The sequence below is a fragment of the Cyclopterus lumpus genome, chromosome 22 (genome assembly GCF_009769545.1).
Source record: "Cyclopterus lumpus isolate fCycLum1 chromosome 22, fCycLum1.pri, whole genome shotgun sequence".
In the NCBI taxonomy this organism is placed as follows: domain Eukaryota; kingdom Metazoa; phylum Chordata; class Actinopteri; order Perciformes; family Cyclopteridae; genus Cyclopterus; species Cyclopterus lumpus.
In genome coordinates this window covers 11770646-11788812 of record NC_046987.1, presented here as the reverse complement: position 1 = coordinate 11788812, position 18167 = coordinate 11770646, and the positions used below count along the sequence as shown (strand labels likewise).

Genomic DNA, 18167 nt, shown 5'->3' with positions numbered 1-18167 from the left:
CTGCTTTATAGATCAGTGATAAGCCAGTGATAAGAAAATGTTTTGGGTTGCCAGGTTGTGAAAACTCCCTTTTGAGTGGCTGGACTGTTCGAATGCTTACAAAAAAACTAAAAAGCATTTATCACTAACATGTAACTGCAGACTTTGGATTAATAACCGCTGATTAATGACTAATTAACACTTGGCTATATGGCTTATTAGAAAGTGAGCAAGCTTTTAACATTTATTAATGGTTTACACTGCATTGTACCAAATGGACTAGTTGAGCAAATGGATTTTGTACTAACCCAACAGCTTGTTTACTTAAAATCTTACAACTGATATATAAAGCATTAGTAAATTATAAATGAGCCTTTAATAAAACCAAAACATTAAGAATCCTTTATATAAAATATAGTATACGCATATACATAATGCAGAAAAGAAGTGAGAAGAGAAAAGAGAAGAGAGAAGATGAAAACAAGGAATGTGACTTTATTAAGTGAGAGCAGAGCTGACCGGCATAAAAGAAAGAAGAAACTGTGACACAGCAGACCTGTGTGACTTTCTGCTAATGAGGCGGTCGCTGGTCTGGCTCTGGTTATAAATATGAACCATGGCACTGGGCCCAAGTATGAGGGGCCCAGAAAAGTACATGATTTATTGAAAGAAATGCAAAGATCAAGAGGGGGAGGGTGTGAGACAGTTTTGTAGGAGAGAGATGAAAGTCCTATTTCATGGTTGTATATGAGAAGCAGAAATTTAAAAAAAAACTCAATCATTTATATCTATTAGTGTTTCAGTGAGTTATGATGCTCAAAACAGATTCCTGCATAATAAACTGCGATGGGTTGAGCTGCTGGGAATCAATCACTGTTAGTAAATCTGTGTTGGAGAGGGGTTGATCCTTCATGTTCAAAGGATGACGCTCAGTGGACCATTGAGCTTAGACTTTCTTTACGATCTTCATACATTTGTTTGTGTGTGTGTTTGTGCAACATTGTCCTCAGAGTCAAGCAAAAGGCTTGCTGTGTCGATGGTTGGAGGTTCCTCAATAGTCTGTGTGGCAGTTGACATGGCTAATGCCTTGTTGACTTCAGACACTGATTAACTCCCACTGTGTAGCTGCCACACACGTGCACATGCAAGGAGAAAACAACCTACACATGCATTCAAAGCCTGCGAGGCATGAACTGGATACCACACACACAGATTTAATGAGAGGCTGAAGAGAGGGTGTGTGGCTTCTGGCTGGTACTGAGGTGACAGCCATGGTAATTTCCTGTGACAGATCTCTGCCAGTGAGTAGTGATGCAGAGGGAAACGATTCATTACAGCCTCAGTGCTGCCGTAAGATCTGTGAAACAAACACAGATGAATAATAAATGCATAACAGAACATAGAAAAAGATTGTGCAGGAAAAAAAGAGCAACCCTGATGTTACTATAATGCTTCTGACCAGTAATAAATCCACCTCTAAGTGATTGTTTTGGAGTGAAGACACGAAGGTGTTTTGCTGCCACCTGTTGGACAGATTGTGAAAGTGACAGCAGTCCTCCTCTGTCTCTCCATAATAATAACAACTTTTTAAAAAGCTGTTTCATGTTGAACATAACACTATACTTTTTTAAAAATAATGTTATACATTTACCAACCTGCCAATTTAAATAAGTTTCTTTGAAATGTGTAATCAAAATGTACGTTTAAATGTATTTTTTCCTCGGCGTGTTAAACAAAGCATATAGTGTATTATTCCTACACTCCAAGCCCTACTGAATGCTGTTGTAAAAGTAGCCGTGCAGAGCGCTTTAACACGCGCATTATGTGACAACATGAGGTCGAGCTCTCCTGCGAAGTTGTTCAGCGGGTGTAAAGTTACGAGCGCACAGGACACACCTCCAGAGGGAGTTCCCGGGGAGGTGGAAACAAGGAGCTGATCACTTCTGCCGCAGAAAAGTCAGGAGACCTTTCAGTCGGAGCTGATCGGTCGTCGGAGCCTGCGGCCGTGCGTCTTTTTCAGCAGCAGGAGCTGAGCCACGAGAGGAAAATGCCCGAGATGGGCAACTCTTTACGCGCGGCGGCCCTCCTGGCGTTCGTGGTTCTTTCTATTCTGGTGTCACTCTTGATTAGCAGCGTGCAGCAGTTTGGAGCGAGAATATCACACTTTTCCAATGCAACTGTTGCTGCTGATGAGAAGGAGTTCGCCTCCCTCCGCGGGGCGTTGATTTACCAGCTCAACGAGCGGCGCAAAGAAATCATTCCGCTGCTTTTACCTGTTTATGATGATGATGATGATGAAAACGGACTACCCGGGGAAAGCCGACATTCTCTCCTCAATGACCAAACACAAGACTCAATTTTGGATTACAGTCTGTGGAATGAGATCACGCATGGCTCCAGGAAAGCGCATATGGATGACATGGATTGTGACTCTCTGGTGGACATGCAGGCGGTGGAGATTCTAGGGTCTGGATACACCAAACTGGTTGTCAAAGTGAATCTCGCCGGAGGTCAGCCGGTGGCCTTAAAACTCGTCAACGAGCAGGGGATAGACATGGGGAAGTGTGTGGAGGACTTTAGAGACCCTCGAGGCTGCCGAGAGCTCGTTTCTTACAAGCTGAAGAAAGAAATAGTCCTGTTGCAGAGGCTGCAGCATCCAAACGTCATTAAGGTAAAGTGCTCCCTCTGTCTGCCTTGTGTGCATTAATTTGAAGACTTTAAAAATAATTTTATACCCTTTATATATTAAGGTTAGGTTACTGTCCAAATGCCAAAGCAAGATAATAGACAATATATTTGAACGCAAGGTCGTTGGCAAGTAGAGCATTATAAGTGCTGCTCACTTTAAAACACTGGCACTAATGCTGGCACATTATAATTAAGATTTTCCATAATCCATGTAGGCCTTCCCCTACTCACATTTCCTTTGTCTCAAACACACTGAACTGGATGAAAGGCCTCACTGGCTCTGCAGGATCTACCCATGTAATTAAATTAAATTCACTGACCCTCTTCTGACCTTTGGGTCCAGTTCGGCAAGGGCAGACAATGTGCCTCTGTCCCCTCTACAATCCCTGGTTGTATCTGAAACCCCCACAGAGTTTATTCACTCAAATCATTACAGTCCAATTTAGAACTAGTTTTGAATTAAACCGGCCCGTTTGTTTCCGAGTCGTGTGTGTGACAGCGGTGTGTCCAACAGCTCAACCGATCAATTTCACAAGCATATAGAGCACATTCCCCTCGAGGCTAATGCAATTTCACTGTTACACGTCTGAGCTGCAGAGTGCACGGTTGGCAGAACATCGTGTCCCCTCAATTCACCCCTACGATGAGGACCGTTAGACACTTTCTCTAATTTCTACGGAGTAAACAACATAATGATCTTGTTCCTTTTTTGTTGCTGTACTTCACTGTGACTAACCCAAAGTTATTCTACACTCCCACAGCTCAAAGGTCACTGTGCAGGAGATGCAGGAGGAAGAGGAGGAGAGGATGGAAGAGTTACGGTCATTCTGGAGCAGGGGAATCCTCTCCAGATGATCCAGCTGCTCCAGAGTCCCTGGGAGGACAGGTTCAGGGTAAGCGTGTTAGATCCCGCTTTCAGCTGTCGATACACATGCGCTGTCATTTATCCTTTACACTACACTGCTCACTGGGAGGCTGAAGGTCTCCCTCGCACATATTTGCACGTTATGCGTGTGCAAGCCTCTCGTTCCTCTTGGCAGGAGAGAAGGTTGAAAGATGAGGGAGGTGGGCATTTGAAACTCCTGGAGGTCTGACATCTGTCCCTCAGTGTATTTGATCAGGCCGTGGTTGGAATGGAGATGTGTCCTGGAGTTAATCCACTGCAGGCTAGGAATGTCATGTCATCACACACACACACACACACACACACACACACACACACACACACACACACACACACACAGTTTTAGTCAACCCCCATCACAGATATGCTCCCAGTTGGAGTCAACAGAGGCTGAATTTGGTGTGTGTGTGTTTGTGTTCGCTTGCTCGTAGTCGCACATGGATGTGTTTTGAAAGGGAAAAGAAGAGTGAAAGACTTTTGGATTATCAAAAGTAACATCATAGTCTGCAAGTATCATCTCAACTATGGGCCTCATTTAGCTGCCTCACCCAAATAGTCGTTCATAATACCCTCCTGGAGCTGCTCGGCCCTTTTCAGCTTGGTTGCATCTGCGCAAGCTACAGTAATCCGGGGGTGTTCGGTTTCGCCCGGCCCTGTTATTACAGTGCTTCCATCCCACCAAGTGACGTCCGAGAGACTCGGAGCATTACCTAACACTGCAGCTATGTTTGTAGTGTGACAGAATTATTTCATGCTCTGTCAGTGCATGGCTAATGCCTTTATGTTGCCTTTAGTTGCTTACTTATTTTCTCTTTTCTGTTTTATTGTATGATTTAAAGAGTACTATAAAAGCAGTCTCAGGAAATGGCTTGCAAATGTGGCTGGTGAAACGCCTTTTTAAGAGAATAATGCAGGGTTTTTGCAAGACTGGAAGTGTTTATATTTTACCATTTTTAGCAATTTATTGACATTTAATTACATTTATCCAATGCGTCACCTTTTTATAGGAAAAAACAAGTCCATGTTTAGCTTGACCACCAAGAATGTTTTGGGTATTCCAGCATTTTGTTAAAGGCTTTTATTTGACAACAAGTAGCAGGAAGTTGGAGGGAAGCATGTAATCCAACCTCTGTTAAAAACACAAACACTAAACCCAATTCTGGAGCTAAGTAAGGCTGCAAGTAACCATTTTTCGCATTACTGATTTTAATGAGTTTTTTTTTTTTTTTTTTTAAATCAAATAATCATATAACTCTTTATTGTAATAAAAAATGAAGAAGAAAATCCATATTCTAGGTTTTCAATTTAGATTTCTTTGCAGTTTTTTCTCTTCTATGATAGTTAGCTAAGTGGTTTGGGGGCTTTAGGGTATTGTGATGGGCATTTTATTAATTACAAATGTTATGTCCCAACAGATTAATCAATATACAGTACTCCGATTAAATAATTATGAAAAAAGCAGTTTGTTGCAGCCCTGATTTAATCTATAAAATGTCAATTTAAAAGCTGCACAGCCTAAGGTGACGTCTTTAAATTGCTACATTACAAAACTCAAAAATATTAAATTTGAAATGATATGAAACAGCAGGAAATGAGCAAATCCCCACATTGGAGAGTTGGAGGCAGTGAATGTTTAGCATTTTTGCCTTTTTTTTTTTATAAATCACTTTTTGTTACACAGGAGCTGCAAGGACAATAAATATTTTACTCTTTGACTGCATTCCTGTGCACTTAAACAAATGGTCATCAATCCAGCTGATCAGGTTTTGGCATGTCTGATCTCCACCCAGGTGTGTATGGACCTGGTCAGGCTCCTCCACTTCCTCTCCCAGTCTCCTTTGGGCTCCGTGGCTCTGTTGGACTTCCAGCCACGGCAGTTTGTCACCGTGTCTGGCGAGCTGAAGCTCACAGACCTGGACGACGCCAGCGCCAAGGAGACCTCCTGTCAGATGGACGTGGACTGCACCCTCCAGTTTCCACACAGAAATTTCACTCTGCCCTGCTCGGCACAGGGAGTGTGTGAGGGCCTGAATGAGAAGAGGAACATTTACAACGCCTATAGGTAAGAGACGTGACAGTTTTACTACGTGTTAAACGTGTGATGGATGGATGGAGCAGCTACATGGATGATTGCTTTAATACAGGAACCAGTCGACTGCGAGTAAAGACATATAGCAGGAAATAGTTGGATGGAGGAGGTGTGATGAATAAGTTGTCAGCTTCAGTGGACAAAAATTATTTTTTTCTGTTTTTAAAATGGACAGCTTTATGGACTGTTTGTTTTAACACTGTGATGAGACAAGCCGTGTTCTGAGGGAACTATGTGATGGGGCTTGTCTGTCTTTCTGTCTGTTTGACTGAGTTGTCTTTGTCTGGCCCCAGGTATTTTTTCACCTACCTGCTGCCTCACCAGGCCCCGCCCGGCTTCACACACCTGGTAGACGACATCATGAACTCCACAGGTGAGGACGAGAGATGTCTTGACATGACGGGACGCCCACTTATTGGAGATCAGAAAGCGAATCACTCCATTATTGCAGTCGTGTAATGGCATGCCTCGGTAGAAGTCCTTTTCTAATGAGCTCGACAAAATGCTTCCTGACATGTAACAAGGGAATGAATACAATATCTGTTGAGATGACATGACCGGGATTAGACAAGAGTAGTCTAGCAAGAGAAAAGCAAATCATCCATATTGGATAGTATGACTGAAGTCAGTTAGATCTTTTACCAGATTGTAATGTAATGTGTGTGTGTGTGTCCAGGGGAGCTGAAAGCTGACATCAATCAAACGCTGGAGGCCTTTGAACATATCCTCCTCCTCTACAAGTCTGGCCTGCACCTGGACAACCTGCCTCCATCAATAATCAGAGGTAAGACTTGGTGGAATGAAGGCTGCTTTTTAGAAACTACAGTGGGCCCTGTTGTAGACCCTATTCCTTTTGGAGAGAATGCTTGGCTCTTCTTTTTTTTTTTTTTTTTTTTAGAGAACACTCACACAGTCTATACCTCTGTTTTCATTTTTTATCTTTCAAAAAAAATGAAGGGGGGTGTTTCTCCCTCTCAGGCTGTTTTGACAGGTTTATTAGGCAGCTGGAATGAGGGGACAAGACCAACAAAGTGGGATTAATCCTGCATGTCTCTGGCTCAGAAAGCACAGTCGGCGTTCATTTAAAAAACAGTGCTGGCATTCCGCAGACTTCTGTTTAACCTTTCATGGTCATCGGAGATATTTTTCTCCAACTTTTGAGTTATTTCCATGAACAAATTAATCCTTCCAGTATAGTGGTATATAAAGTACTTTTTTGAGAAAAGTTCCGTCCCACTTCTGTATTCTTTCAGAATAAGCACTGAAAGTCATTCACTTTTCTTCTCTTCAACTCTCCTCCACTGCGGCCCCCCTCCATCCCCTCCCGCCATTCCTCTCAACTCTATGAAATATTAATAACAGAATGACTGGCTGCGTTCCTGTGGTGAGATTTTCCATCCCCCCAGATGCTGGACTGTTTATATAGCAGCGCTTTGTGAATTTAATCGCAGATTCAGGGTAAAGAGGCCTGGGCGCTGAGGCTGACACCAGGAGGGAATGTTCTCGCTTAACAAGGAGGTGCCATGAGTCAACCCTGCTGCTGCTGCTTAGTGTGTGTGATGAGACCCACAGAAATGTGTGTGTGTGTGTGTGTGTGTGTGTGTGTGTGCGTGTGTATATTATTACTATATTGTGGGTTTTGTTCAAACAAAGGGTGCTTTTTAGGTGGAGGACAATTCTGTTAACGTATTTTAATTGGGTTTGGTTTCGAATTTGACATGTACAAATACACACATTAATTTTCATGCCAAGACTGAGATGAGATTATTAATACCGCTCTTCATACAGTGTCTGTCTGAAATATGCAGCTACTGCCAGCAGACAGTTCGACTGGAAAAAAAACTAGCTTGGCTCTGTCCAAAGGTTAAGGAATCTTCCTCGCAGCACCTTTTTAATATCATATCTTATCCGTTGTCCATACGTCTTTAAGAGGTTACTGCTACCTGCCAAGATATAGTCCAGCACTGTTAAAGGGCAAAATATCATTTTTAGAATTTAGATATTGTTTTGATTAAACAAACAAGATATACTGTGTTAAATTAGTGAGCTATAGAGGTGGTCTTACGTGGATCTGTATAGTGTTAGACAGAGTCCTGTTAGCTGTGTCCAGTCGTTGTCGGCTAAGCTAACTAGCTTCTGCCATGCTATTAATCTTTACGTCTAACTCTAATCAAAAGCCAATCAGCACATTACCCAAAATGTCCAACTGTTACTTTAAATGATTAAGCAACCAGCAGAGAGAACAAAAAACACATGTTGCGCAATTGTGTATAAACAAACACATGGGCTCATTAATATATCCCCTCTAAAACGGGGAGAAAAAGAACTGCAGCCAAAGACTCAACTAAACTTGATAAAAGAAGCCAAATGGCAACACAGCTCAAAGACGCTCATCAAGTTTTAATTTGAATTGATCCATTGGTTATTATACATTGGTTATGTGGATGTAACTTCTTCACAGCTGAGAGCACTTGTGATTTGATGGCAGAGGAGTTGTGTGCAAAAAGGCAACGGGTGAACTCCTAAAGCACTGCCATAAATAAAACCTTTAAATGAATAAGAAAGGAAGGTTGTCTTCCCGTTGCTCATCTTAAATACAAAGAGCGTACATTCATACGCGTCTGTCTCCTCGACAGCTGAGGCCTGCCACCCTTTTGCTCCCCAACAGGCCTCATTTTTTTCCTCCCCTGAGAAAGATCCTTGAAACACTCCTTCTCCTTGTTCCCTTTGCTCAAACCCAGAAGGCAGATCCTCGTGTCCTTTTCCTCTTGACAATACCCCCACACACATACCAGCTCCTGCCATTTAAGAAGGTTAACAGTTTGTAACAGTGTGCCTCCTCCATACGGGCTCACAGAGAGAGTGTGTGTGTGTGTGTGTGTGTGTGTGTGTGTGTGTAAATGTTCAGAAGGTGGAGGGAAGATATTTTTCAGTGTGGAACAACAGCTCATTAGAGAAATAAATTGGTCTAAATGGTGTGCAACTGTTTTTATCTTTTGGCTATTTGAAATTCCAGCTTCTGAATTTCACATGATTTTATGCTTTTCTTTCATCCTTGTGAAAGTAGATTTAATATATTTAGGCTTTGGACAGACAACAGACGCTATTTGAAACCATCATCTGGAAAATTATGATTCAAAGACATTTTTCACTATTTTCTCACTTTTAAAAAAAAAACAATTCAGAGAATATTTTAAAGATTAACCAATGGAAATAATCGTTAGTTGCATCCATATTTGTCATAAATGCTGGTAGTAATAATTAAAAGGTCAATTTGAAGGTATGGAACAATATTTAGTTGGGAACTATTTACATGATCCATATATATATATATATATATATATATGTGTGTATGTGTATACATTTCCTACAGGACACAAAGGTAAATTACTACCTTCTTTGTGTTTTCAATCTTGATCAAACACAAACTAGATCCTTTCTGTTGCTACTACTGCCAGCTAATGTCCACGAGACATTGTCATCAATGTAACAGCTGAACATAAGTTCATGTACCTTTTTATCTTTTAAATCTGTCAATCATAACTATCTTAGGAAACCATTTGAGTCAGAAGAGCTCTCTAGTTTAATGACAAAGATGCTGTATCTTCACCTTCAACCTGTTTTCTTTGTTGTTCTCCTCCATGTTCTTCTGTATTCTCTGTATTTGATGCTGCAGAGAGCACTTCACCATCTTTCAGTAGCATCATGTATTAAAGTGGCATTTCATCCTTTATGGCTAGATTTCACTGTGATGCGGGGCATGGGGACCTCTGGGAACGCGGAGTACCGCTGTTGGCCGTCCTACAGCCAGCAGGGCTGCGTGCTGTCGGTCCACAGCGCAAGAGAGGCAGCGTTCATCTGTAACTCCCATTCTCAGTGCAACAGCTTCACTCTGACCGGACGAAAGACATGGACGGGTTAGTAAAACTCCTCCTTTCATCTCCTGGAAGGATGCCAAATGTTTTTCTTTTTTTCTATAAAATTGCTGTTCTTACGAATGTTTTCCAGGTCACTTTAGTCTGTAAAACTCATTACACAAATTAAATCAGCCAGATACTGAAAGCCCTCTATAATAAGCATGTATAATTACCCACAAAATCATGTCGGACTAAGACTGCTGAGTAAACATAGTCAGCAGCTGCTCTCTTAATCTTTCGATGAAGCTTTTAAATGTTAAAATGTAGACAGTTATTAAGTATATCAAGTTAAGACATGCTACGTTGCTGATGTGTTTAACATGCCTCCATTTTTTTTTGTCCGTGCTGTGCAGGTCGGCTCCTCGCCTCCTTCAGGAGCAGCTTCAGTCATCTGGTGCCTGATGGGACATCAGAGGTGTATGTGAAGAAAACCAAACCTGAAGATTCAACAGCGTGACACGAGGACCCAACAGAACAATCCAGCTTCAATCGGGCCGAGTGAGATGATGAGAGATGAAACACAACGCGCAAAGCGTTGCGCTTAAGATGAGAACGGCCTCCTCCTTGTGAGCATGTTGAACGCCGCTCGGCTCTGTGGATTTGCAGGAGGAGTGTAGAGGCCGGGGCTGAGGAGGCGTTTGAAGTGAGGCAAGTGAATGTGATGTATTTATAGGGCTTCTGCTCAGTGACTGTTTGATCTGCTTGCCAGCTCACTGCCTCTGCCAACTACTATTTAAAGGGATTTCCCTTCAGGTACAATTAAGGAGCCTTGTGCCCCCTACATGTTTTTTTTTTCTACCTTGTCTTTAGTTGCCATGTGTGTTGGCTTTCGTTGTGAGGCCGGGTCCCCCAGTATGATTTTTAAGCCAAAGAGGTAATAAGAACAGCCGCTGCAGCTCAGCGTTTGAAGCCTGAGGACGAGAAAAGAAAACAAGCTCTTATACAAATACACTTTGATGTTAATGCGCTGAGGTTGCGGCTGTTTTTTCATGGTTCCTTAGCTTAGCTGCGCTGTGGTATGAGATGGCAACAACCATGTAAGCATTTCCACATTAACAATGAGCAAAGATGATAAAAAACATTCCCGAGCAGTCTGTTTTTACATACTGCACTTTTGTAAACTTAGTTCCTATTGCTTAGTGCATAAATATTTATATGATCAAATGAAATGTAATTGTTCTTACATGATTGTGCATTTTATCTTACGTGCACCTTGTGGGTGAAACTTTTATTTTCAATGAAAAATTATTCACGTCAGTGTTTTTTTTATACTTCACTTATTGTAATTGTACAGTTTTACAATTTTGTAATATAAATGTATTGTTTCTACCTTTTGCTGTGATTGTCAAACTTTTATTTTATTTTATTACGCCTAGGTATAACTAACAGCCTGTTTATTTCTCATTAGCACCTGTGTGTGTGTGTGTGTGTGTGTGTCAGTGGGGGAGGTGGAACTTGCATGTGTATACTGACCTGTTTTTGTGTGTGTTTTAAGTCCTTTATCTGCTCACATGCCCCCACATCTACAATCTGTAGGCTATCTGAATGAAACCTACGGTGCTCCGCAGAGTTTGCACAATACCAGAGGAATGCATTCAAATGCCACGTCATGCTGAGCTCATTATGAGCCTTAATTAATACATGTAAATTAGCTTACTTACCTTCCCTTTCTCATGGGGAGAGAGGGGGCATTACTGTTAGACAAAGGCAGTCATCAGGACAATCAGAGCTCAATCTGCGGTTTGCACACGAATGGGCCTCCCATCTGCCTGCCAGGAGGAGCCGGGTGAGGTTGAGATAAGGGCGAACTGCAGGGTGGCAGGCTGAAGGATTTGTAAAGTCAGGACTTGTAGCAGCCACAGAGTCTGGTGGGAGAGAAAGAGCAGACCAAATACCAGCAATGTCCTGATATGAGCCAGATGCTTTTGTACTAGGTCATCCCACACTCTTCACATATTTCCTATTAGTGTTAGGTGGGGAATCGTATTGAAGAAATACAAAATAATGCAAAAACAATGTATTTTGTCAGGAAAAACATATCTTTGAATGTGGTGACTGATTTGCCTTTCAGCTATTCTGTTACTACTGACTTTTTAAAGGGCACGTCTACAAATTACACTTTTATAGCTGAGACACCGGGGAAGCCTCAGGGTCTTCTTTGCCTCATGTTGGCCCCTTGTTGTCTGGACAAAGCTGCTGATTAGAGTCTGATTGTGGAGATAAGAAGTCTGAGTCAGATTAGAAAAGAACAAAACAACTCACTGGACCAACACAGCAGGTCTGACTAGAGGGACAGGTTGGATGGTGGCAAAATAATCCCCCACAAGATGTTTGTTTTATCTTAGTTTTTGTAAATAGACTTAAAACCTCAGTGAAAGAACTGCAGATAGCCACAATAATCTACATTGTATGTTTAAAGGAATATTGTTGGAGTTTTGGTTATTTACTTTCTTGCAGAGAGTTAGATGAGAATACTGATGCCACTCTCATTTCTGTGCGGTTATCGGTACGCAATAATGTTTTCCCTAGCATGACCCGTCCTACTCTGCCTCCAATTGGCTTACCCTGATATTCTTACCCAAACTAACCAATCAACGAAGGTTACGAGTACTAGCCAATGGGAGGCAGAGCACGGCGGTTCATGACCTTTAGCCATTCGGAAAAATAATTGACTTACAGTAAAGGTAAGCTTAGCAGTTGTACCGATAAAAAGACATATCGTGTTAATCAGTGAGCTTTAGAGGTGCTGGTTCTGGATTTTGTTAAACTTTTACAGAGCCAGGTCAACTGTTGACCCGTCTCCAGCCTTTGTGCTAAACTAAGCTAACTGGCTGCGGGTGGTGGCTTCATCTCATACCGGCTTGACAGAGGGGCCAATCTTCTCAATTAATGCCCATTAAGAAAACAGTGGTTCAAACTATTTCTTTTGTTTAGTTTCTTTAGAATACAGATGCAAGTTAGGAGTCTACAGGTAAAAGCAAGAAAAGTAGCTAGCTGATAGATAAATGGCCGACTTAGTAAACTGGTCACTCAAAACGTTTAAAGTTTAAAACATTTATTAACAAGTAAAGTCAGTAATAGTGAACACACCTGTGTTGACTATTGAGCTTTAAATTTATTAAAATGTACAGCTGCTGCTCATCCTCCTCCACGTCGACTCGCAGAAGAAAACGTCTGACTGGTTTGTCTCAACACTCCTTTTGACAGAGCTAATGGACGTTCTGGCATTGCCTGTAGCTTGCACATGTTTTATGATCAAATGTTTTGAAACAAATGTAGAGCAGTGATTGTAAAATTTATTTTATATTCACAGTTCAACAACACATCTTTCTTCATGTTCCTGGGGTTGGGGAATCATAAGCATCAGAGAAGGTATTCACAGCATAGTTTTTGTATTCTCAGTTGAGTCTGAAAGTATTCCCTTTCTTCCCTCTGTCTTTGTTTATTTAGCTGGAAATATGTGGGGAGGTTCGAAGGTTGAGCTGCTCTGAGCCTGTTTGTTTTCTCATGAAAGTCATTTTTTTGTTTAGGGATGTTTTCATATCTGCATTGTGGTGAAACGTTCAAAACATTCATGTGGTACTGCTCTCCTCATGTTCATGTGTGGTACACTGGTCCTCTGTTTTTAACCGTGTAATTCACAAGTTGGTCTTTTTATTTTTATTTTTAAGGTTCAGCGAATGAGCGGGGGAGGAGAGAGTGTTTTTTACTCGGCTCCATACCTCTCCATTTCTGTTTTTTTTTTTTTAAGTTTCCAGTTTCAGCCGACTTGTTTCCGTCGGGTTTTATTCATGACCTCCATCTGGAAATAATATATGTTCATGAAAACAAGCCATCAGCAATTTTAGGGAAGAGTTGTGTTTGTGTGTGTCTGCGTGTGCGTGTGCGTGTGCGTGTGTGTGAGAGAGTGTGGGGAGGGGGACATTAGGGGCCTCTTCTGTAGGGTTCAGACTCAACCAATGTAACAGTGTTAGTGCAGTGAGAAAGACATCTCTGAGTAAGCTAAGGACCAAAGCTTCCTACCTCCTCTCTTAAAATCCCGCTATGCATTTGTGGTCTGGCTTAAGTCTTTGATTCCAATGCAAAGTTAGTCATCAAATGTAAGAAACCGCAGTTGCTGGGAGAAATTACGTGTCAGGCAGGTCTTTGGCAAAAGGTTTGACCTTGGCTCAGTCTAAAAATATGCATTAACTCGGTGAAAGCCGGCATAGTTCTGCAGGAAAGAAGATCTGGCTTGTGTTTAAGTTGCTCACAGGAGCGTATGCAGTCTGTGACGGGAGAGATAGAGCAGATATTCATTGACTCCAGGCTCACAGAACACTTCTGTGCCTGTCTGCCGCCTTGGCTGCAGTACACAGGAGACTGGCCGGTCACACCTGAGAGCCTCTGAAGAGTAGCCAGACATTTAGCCGGGCCTGTCCCGAGCACAGAGCCTTCTTAGTTTGCGGGTCGCTGTCTGTATATCTAACTGTCTAACTAACTATTTGCTTGTCTGACTGGAGCTGATACGATCTCTTTTAGAGCCATAATGGCTTTAGCAGGCCCTGAAGGAGAGAGAGCAAGTAGGTGTGTGTGAGGGTTTTCATTTCTGGCTGTCTATGTGGGGGGTGGGGGGGTGTTGGCTGGATCATGTTTTAAAAGCCCTGAAGTTAACCCCAGTCAAAAGGTTTATGCCTACCACTAAAGCCACAGAGGCATCTTGAAAGGTGTAATAGCTCTGCGTTGTATCCAGTGACATCTCCATAGACCCACTGCATAGTTTCCTGGTGTAAAGTGAAACTGATTACTGCAGTGTTGTACAATAGACCTCAAACTGGAGCATTGCAACTTTTTAAACATCATTTATTCATTTTTTGTGTTTTCTCCCCACTGAAAGTCTGTGCTTGAGTAGCCCTCACTATGGTGGAATTGCAAACCCCCTTTGGTTATGAGATCCCCACATGTTCTTCTGCCCTGCATTCCCTCCTACTACAGCTCAGCAGCAGTCTGGGTAATTTTTCTTTTGAACCTCCCCCTCACCCCCCCTCTCTTCCTTACCAGTCCATCCATCATACAGAGTGTCTGGAGCCTCCTTTCACCCCACCCGTCCTCCCCTGTTGCTGGCTGCTGCCCTCCCTCTCTGTTTGAAATGCTCCTTCAGGCCAAAACCTCCACAGTTCCACTATTAATTTAGGCCTCCGCCGCTGCTGTTAAATTGTTCCACTCCATAGCTTCAACCCTCCATCAGTGTCCTCCTCCTGCCAATCTTCCACTGCGCCCATCTTTTTTCTGTCACAGCCCACAACTGCTGTGAAGCATCTGGAGTTTCCCCCGTCTTTCAACTGGCTGAGACCTGAGGGCAGGGCTGCTGAGGATCAGGAAGTGTGTGTGTGTGTGTGTGTGTGTGTGGCTGACTAAAACTGCTGTTCAAATCAAAGTGGCTGCCTTTTGTTGCATGCTCTGGAATCCCCTCCGTCACACCTCGGCCGTTTCTCAGCGGGGGGCTACTGCCCCCAGCCAGAGGAAGACTTCCCTCTTTACAGTTAATCCTCTACCGGAAATACACCATCACCCCCCTCTGAGTCACACAATTATATATATATACGGCTCCTTGCATCAGGACGTTTAATTATAAAACAAAACCAAAACATTTTATTCAAATTTAAATTCCAAAACACACAGACAAGGTTAGCCCTTGTGTATACTGGACATTTAATTTCACCCACAATTAACAAATATCCTGCTCACATTAATCTAGTTAATCTTTCACTGCTGACTTTTTAAATGGTTTTACCGGGACAGCCATGCAGAACCCCTACGAGAAGAAAAAGAAAGCCCTTCATCACGGTCAAAAAGGCCCTTTATTTAGATATTTTTGTATTCTTTAATTTCTAAATATACAGTATTGTATATACATTGTTAATTTTGCCATTTTACATGTGTTACTAGGCTATCTTTTTTTATGTCTGATACAGGCAGTGTCTTGTAATCCTGTGAAATGAGCAAAAATAGTAGACCTGATAGTGATATAAAAATAATTTAATTATAATTGCATTCTCTCTTCTTTGGCACAATGAAGTGCAGCTTCAGATGCACTGTGCAAGTTGTTAAACCCGGGGAAGCTGTGAAGAGAGCTCTTTGCCACAAGTCCCCAATTAGGGTTCTGCCCACACAGTCATAAAACAGTTAGTGAAATCATTCAGAGGCTGTTAGATTTAACACTATTAAGAGTTCATTAGTACCTGCATACACAACTGCTCCTGCATGGGAGGATCATTAGCATATACCTGTTAAAGTATAAGCCAGAGGCCTTTTCACTCATATTAATTACGCTTCGGCCCTATGTAATAAATGTAGATATATACACACACTCTATTTATTTTAATGTTATGCGCTGTGAGAAGAGTGCATCGTAACTGTTGTTTGAGATGGTCCCAACACAGGTTTAAAATTATACAATAAAATGTTCAAGTTTCGATCAACAACAAAAATAAAATCTATAAAATAATAAAACCTTCAATTCAATTATGCAGCACCATACACATCAGCACACATACTGCATATCGGTTTACGTTGAATATGAAACTACGTGAATGTGTGCAATGCAAAAATGTACTTGAGGATGAATAATAAAACACACTACTGTGAAGTCATGTTTCTATCAACATATAACATTAAGTAATAATACAACAGAATGTGTACAACACAGCGTGAGTAAAAAACAACTAATATTAACCTCATCTAATTTACTGTAGAGGGAGTAGAGACAGTATTGTGATCAGGAATATTAATTAGCCTATACCTTTTCATTTCTCCCATTAGGAAATGAAGGCGGGTGCACTGATGCCAACTGGAGAAAAAAAAGGGAGGCAACTTGTTGAGAGACTGACACAGGGGAAAGAAAGAAAAACATCTGTAGAGAGACAGAGGGGTTTAAGGTCGACCGAAGCAGTGATGGAGAGAAGTGAAGAGTAAGGCCAACATATTAGAGAGGCCACCATGTTATTGAATGCAGATGAGGTATTACATATACATTTGAATTCTTTTAGATCTATAGTGCAGTTTTTGACACCCGAGAACCTAGATCACTCCATTTTGAATTGATGGCCTCAAAACCTGCGTTGGTATCAAGGAAGCTGCATACACAGCTGGTTTTATTCTTACCTTTTAGAAATACTCGGTCACCATATAGGTATACTTGTCTTTCACAATACTCACATTACCTGTGGTGTACCATAAGGTTCAATCTTATTATCTATCTACATGCTTCCACTCCAATCCTCCAACGACACGACGTATCCTTCCATTGCTCTGCAGACGACACACAGATACACCTTCGGCTGAGACCTGGTGGCACAGAGTCGAGCTGCTGTCTGAGATTCTCTCTCTGACATTAACTGTTGGATGGCACAAAACCTTCTTCAGCTCAATCATTTAAAGTCAGAAGTCAACACCGATCTCACTGAGAAAATTAGGTCCCCTTTCTGCTTAAGTAAAGCCTGTTGCCAGAAACCTGAGAGTAAAGTTCTCACAACTAAGCTTTAAATCACAGATTAAATAAATTGTCCAATGCTTAACCATCTCCAGAATTAAACCAATACCGTCACTCTGACTCCGTACTGTAACGTCCTCCTTTGTGGCATGAACCAAAAGTCTATCTCTCGCCTCCAACTAGTTCACAATGCAGCAGCTCGGCTTCTTACTGGTTTTAAATGACGGCATCACATTACTCCGGTCCTGGCCTCTCTCCACTGGCTCCCTGTTTACTTTTTACTCATCACTATTAAAGCCGGCTTGGGTCTGGCCCCGAACTCCTTTGTTGAAACGTTAGCCCCCATATGAGCCAGCTCGCAGCCTTAGATCCTCTGTGGGCCCTTCTGGCCGTTCCAAAGTCGAGGCTTGAATCAAAAGGTGACCGTGCTTCTGCCACCAGGGCCCCTCTTACTTGCCTGAGGAGATAAGGCTTGCAGAATCAGTAACCCATTTTTATAGTAGAATTGCTTTTAAGTGAGTCCTTTTATACAATTATTTTGTTCCCCTCATTTTGTTTCATTTATTTAAGTCAAGTCATACATGTGTGTGTGTGTGTGTATGTGTGTGTGTGTGTGTGTGTGTGTGTGTGTGTGTGTGTGTGTGTGTGTGTGTGTGTTCTATCTAACCAGTTGGACTTTGGGGACTGTACACAGAGCAGGATCACGGCCCTGTGAAAAACACACCACACTCGCTTTGAAGGAAATTACAAACGGTCACTATATCCATCTGGTTTCTGGACAAATTACAGTTCAGTTATTACTACTTTGATGTTACTTCTTCTCTATAGATAAAAGGCAGTATTGTAAAGCCCCTTTATTTAATGCATCAAAGGAAACTGACAAGGTTGAGCATGAACAACTGCTAAATAGACTTACTTTTGACAAATGTTAGTGTTCTAACTATTATCAAACAGAATGTATCAAACATGTTTCACATATTAGGTCCCATTTTATTTACATTATAGATAATATAATGTAATTAATATGCTGATGACATGATTCAACTATAAATACACATGGCCTTTTATACAAATATATAACAATATTTTCTTGCGTAAGCAATGTAAATAATAATAATT

At 41.8% G+C, this 18167-nt stretch overlaps 1 protein-coding gene across 1 annotated transcript; it reads left to right on the top strand.

Moving 5' to 3' along the window:
- Window positions 1-1903: 1903 nt before the first annotated feature.
- pkdccb (protein kinase domain containing, cytoplasmic b) lies at window positions 1904-10911 on the top strand. The gene is made up of 7 exons (XM_034525099.1): window positions 1904-2650; window positions 3429-3560; window positions 5362-5633; window positions 5954-6033; window positions 6337-6444; window positions 9401-9577; window positions 9931-10911. Exons 1-7 carry the CDS (start codon window positions 2027-2029, stop codon window positions 10032-10034), a joined length of 1497 nt encoding a protein of 498 aa, XP_034380990.1. The 5' UTR covers window positions 1904-2026; the 3' UTR covers window positions 10035-10911.
- Window positions 10912-18167: the final 7256 nt, after the last annotated feature.

What these genes read in the sequence shown, in the direction of transcription:
- pkdccb (XM_034525099.1), top strand. Translation starts at nt 2,027, where the DNA reads ATGCCCGAGATGGGCAACTCTTTACGCGCGGCGGCCCTCCTGGCGTTC. An exon ending in CGACATCATGAACTCCACAG is followed by an intron (nt 6,034 to 6,336) that starts GTGAGGACGAGA and finishes GTGTGTGTCCAG; the next exon opens with GGGAGCTGAAAGCTGACATC. An exon ending in GCCTCCATCAATAATCAGAG is followed by an intron (nt 6,445 to 9,400) that starts GTAAGACTTGGT and finishes CTTTATGGCTAG; the next exon opens with ATTTCACTGTGATGCGGGGC.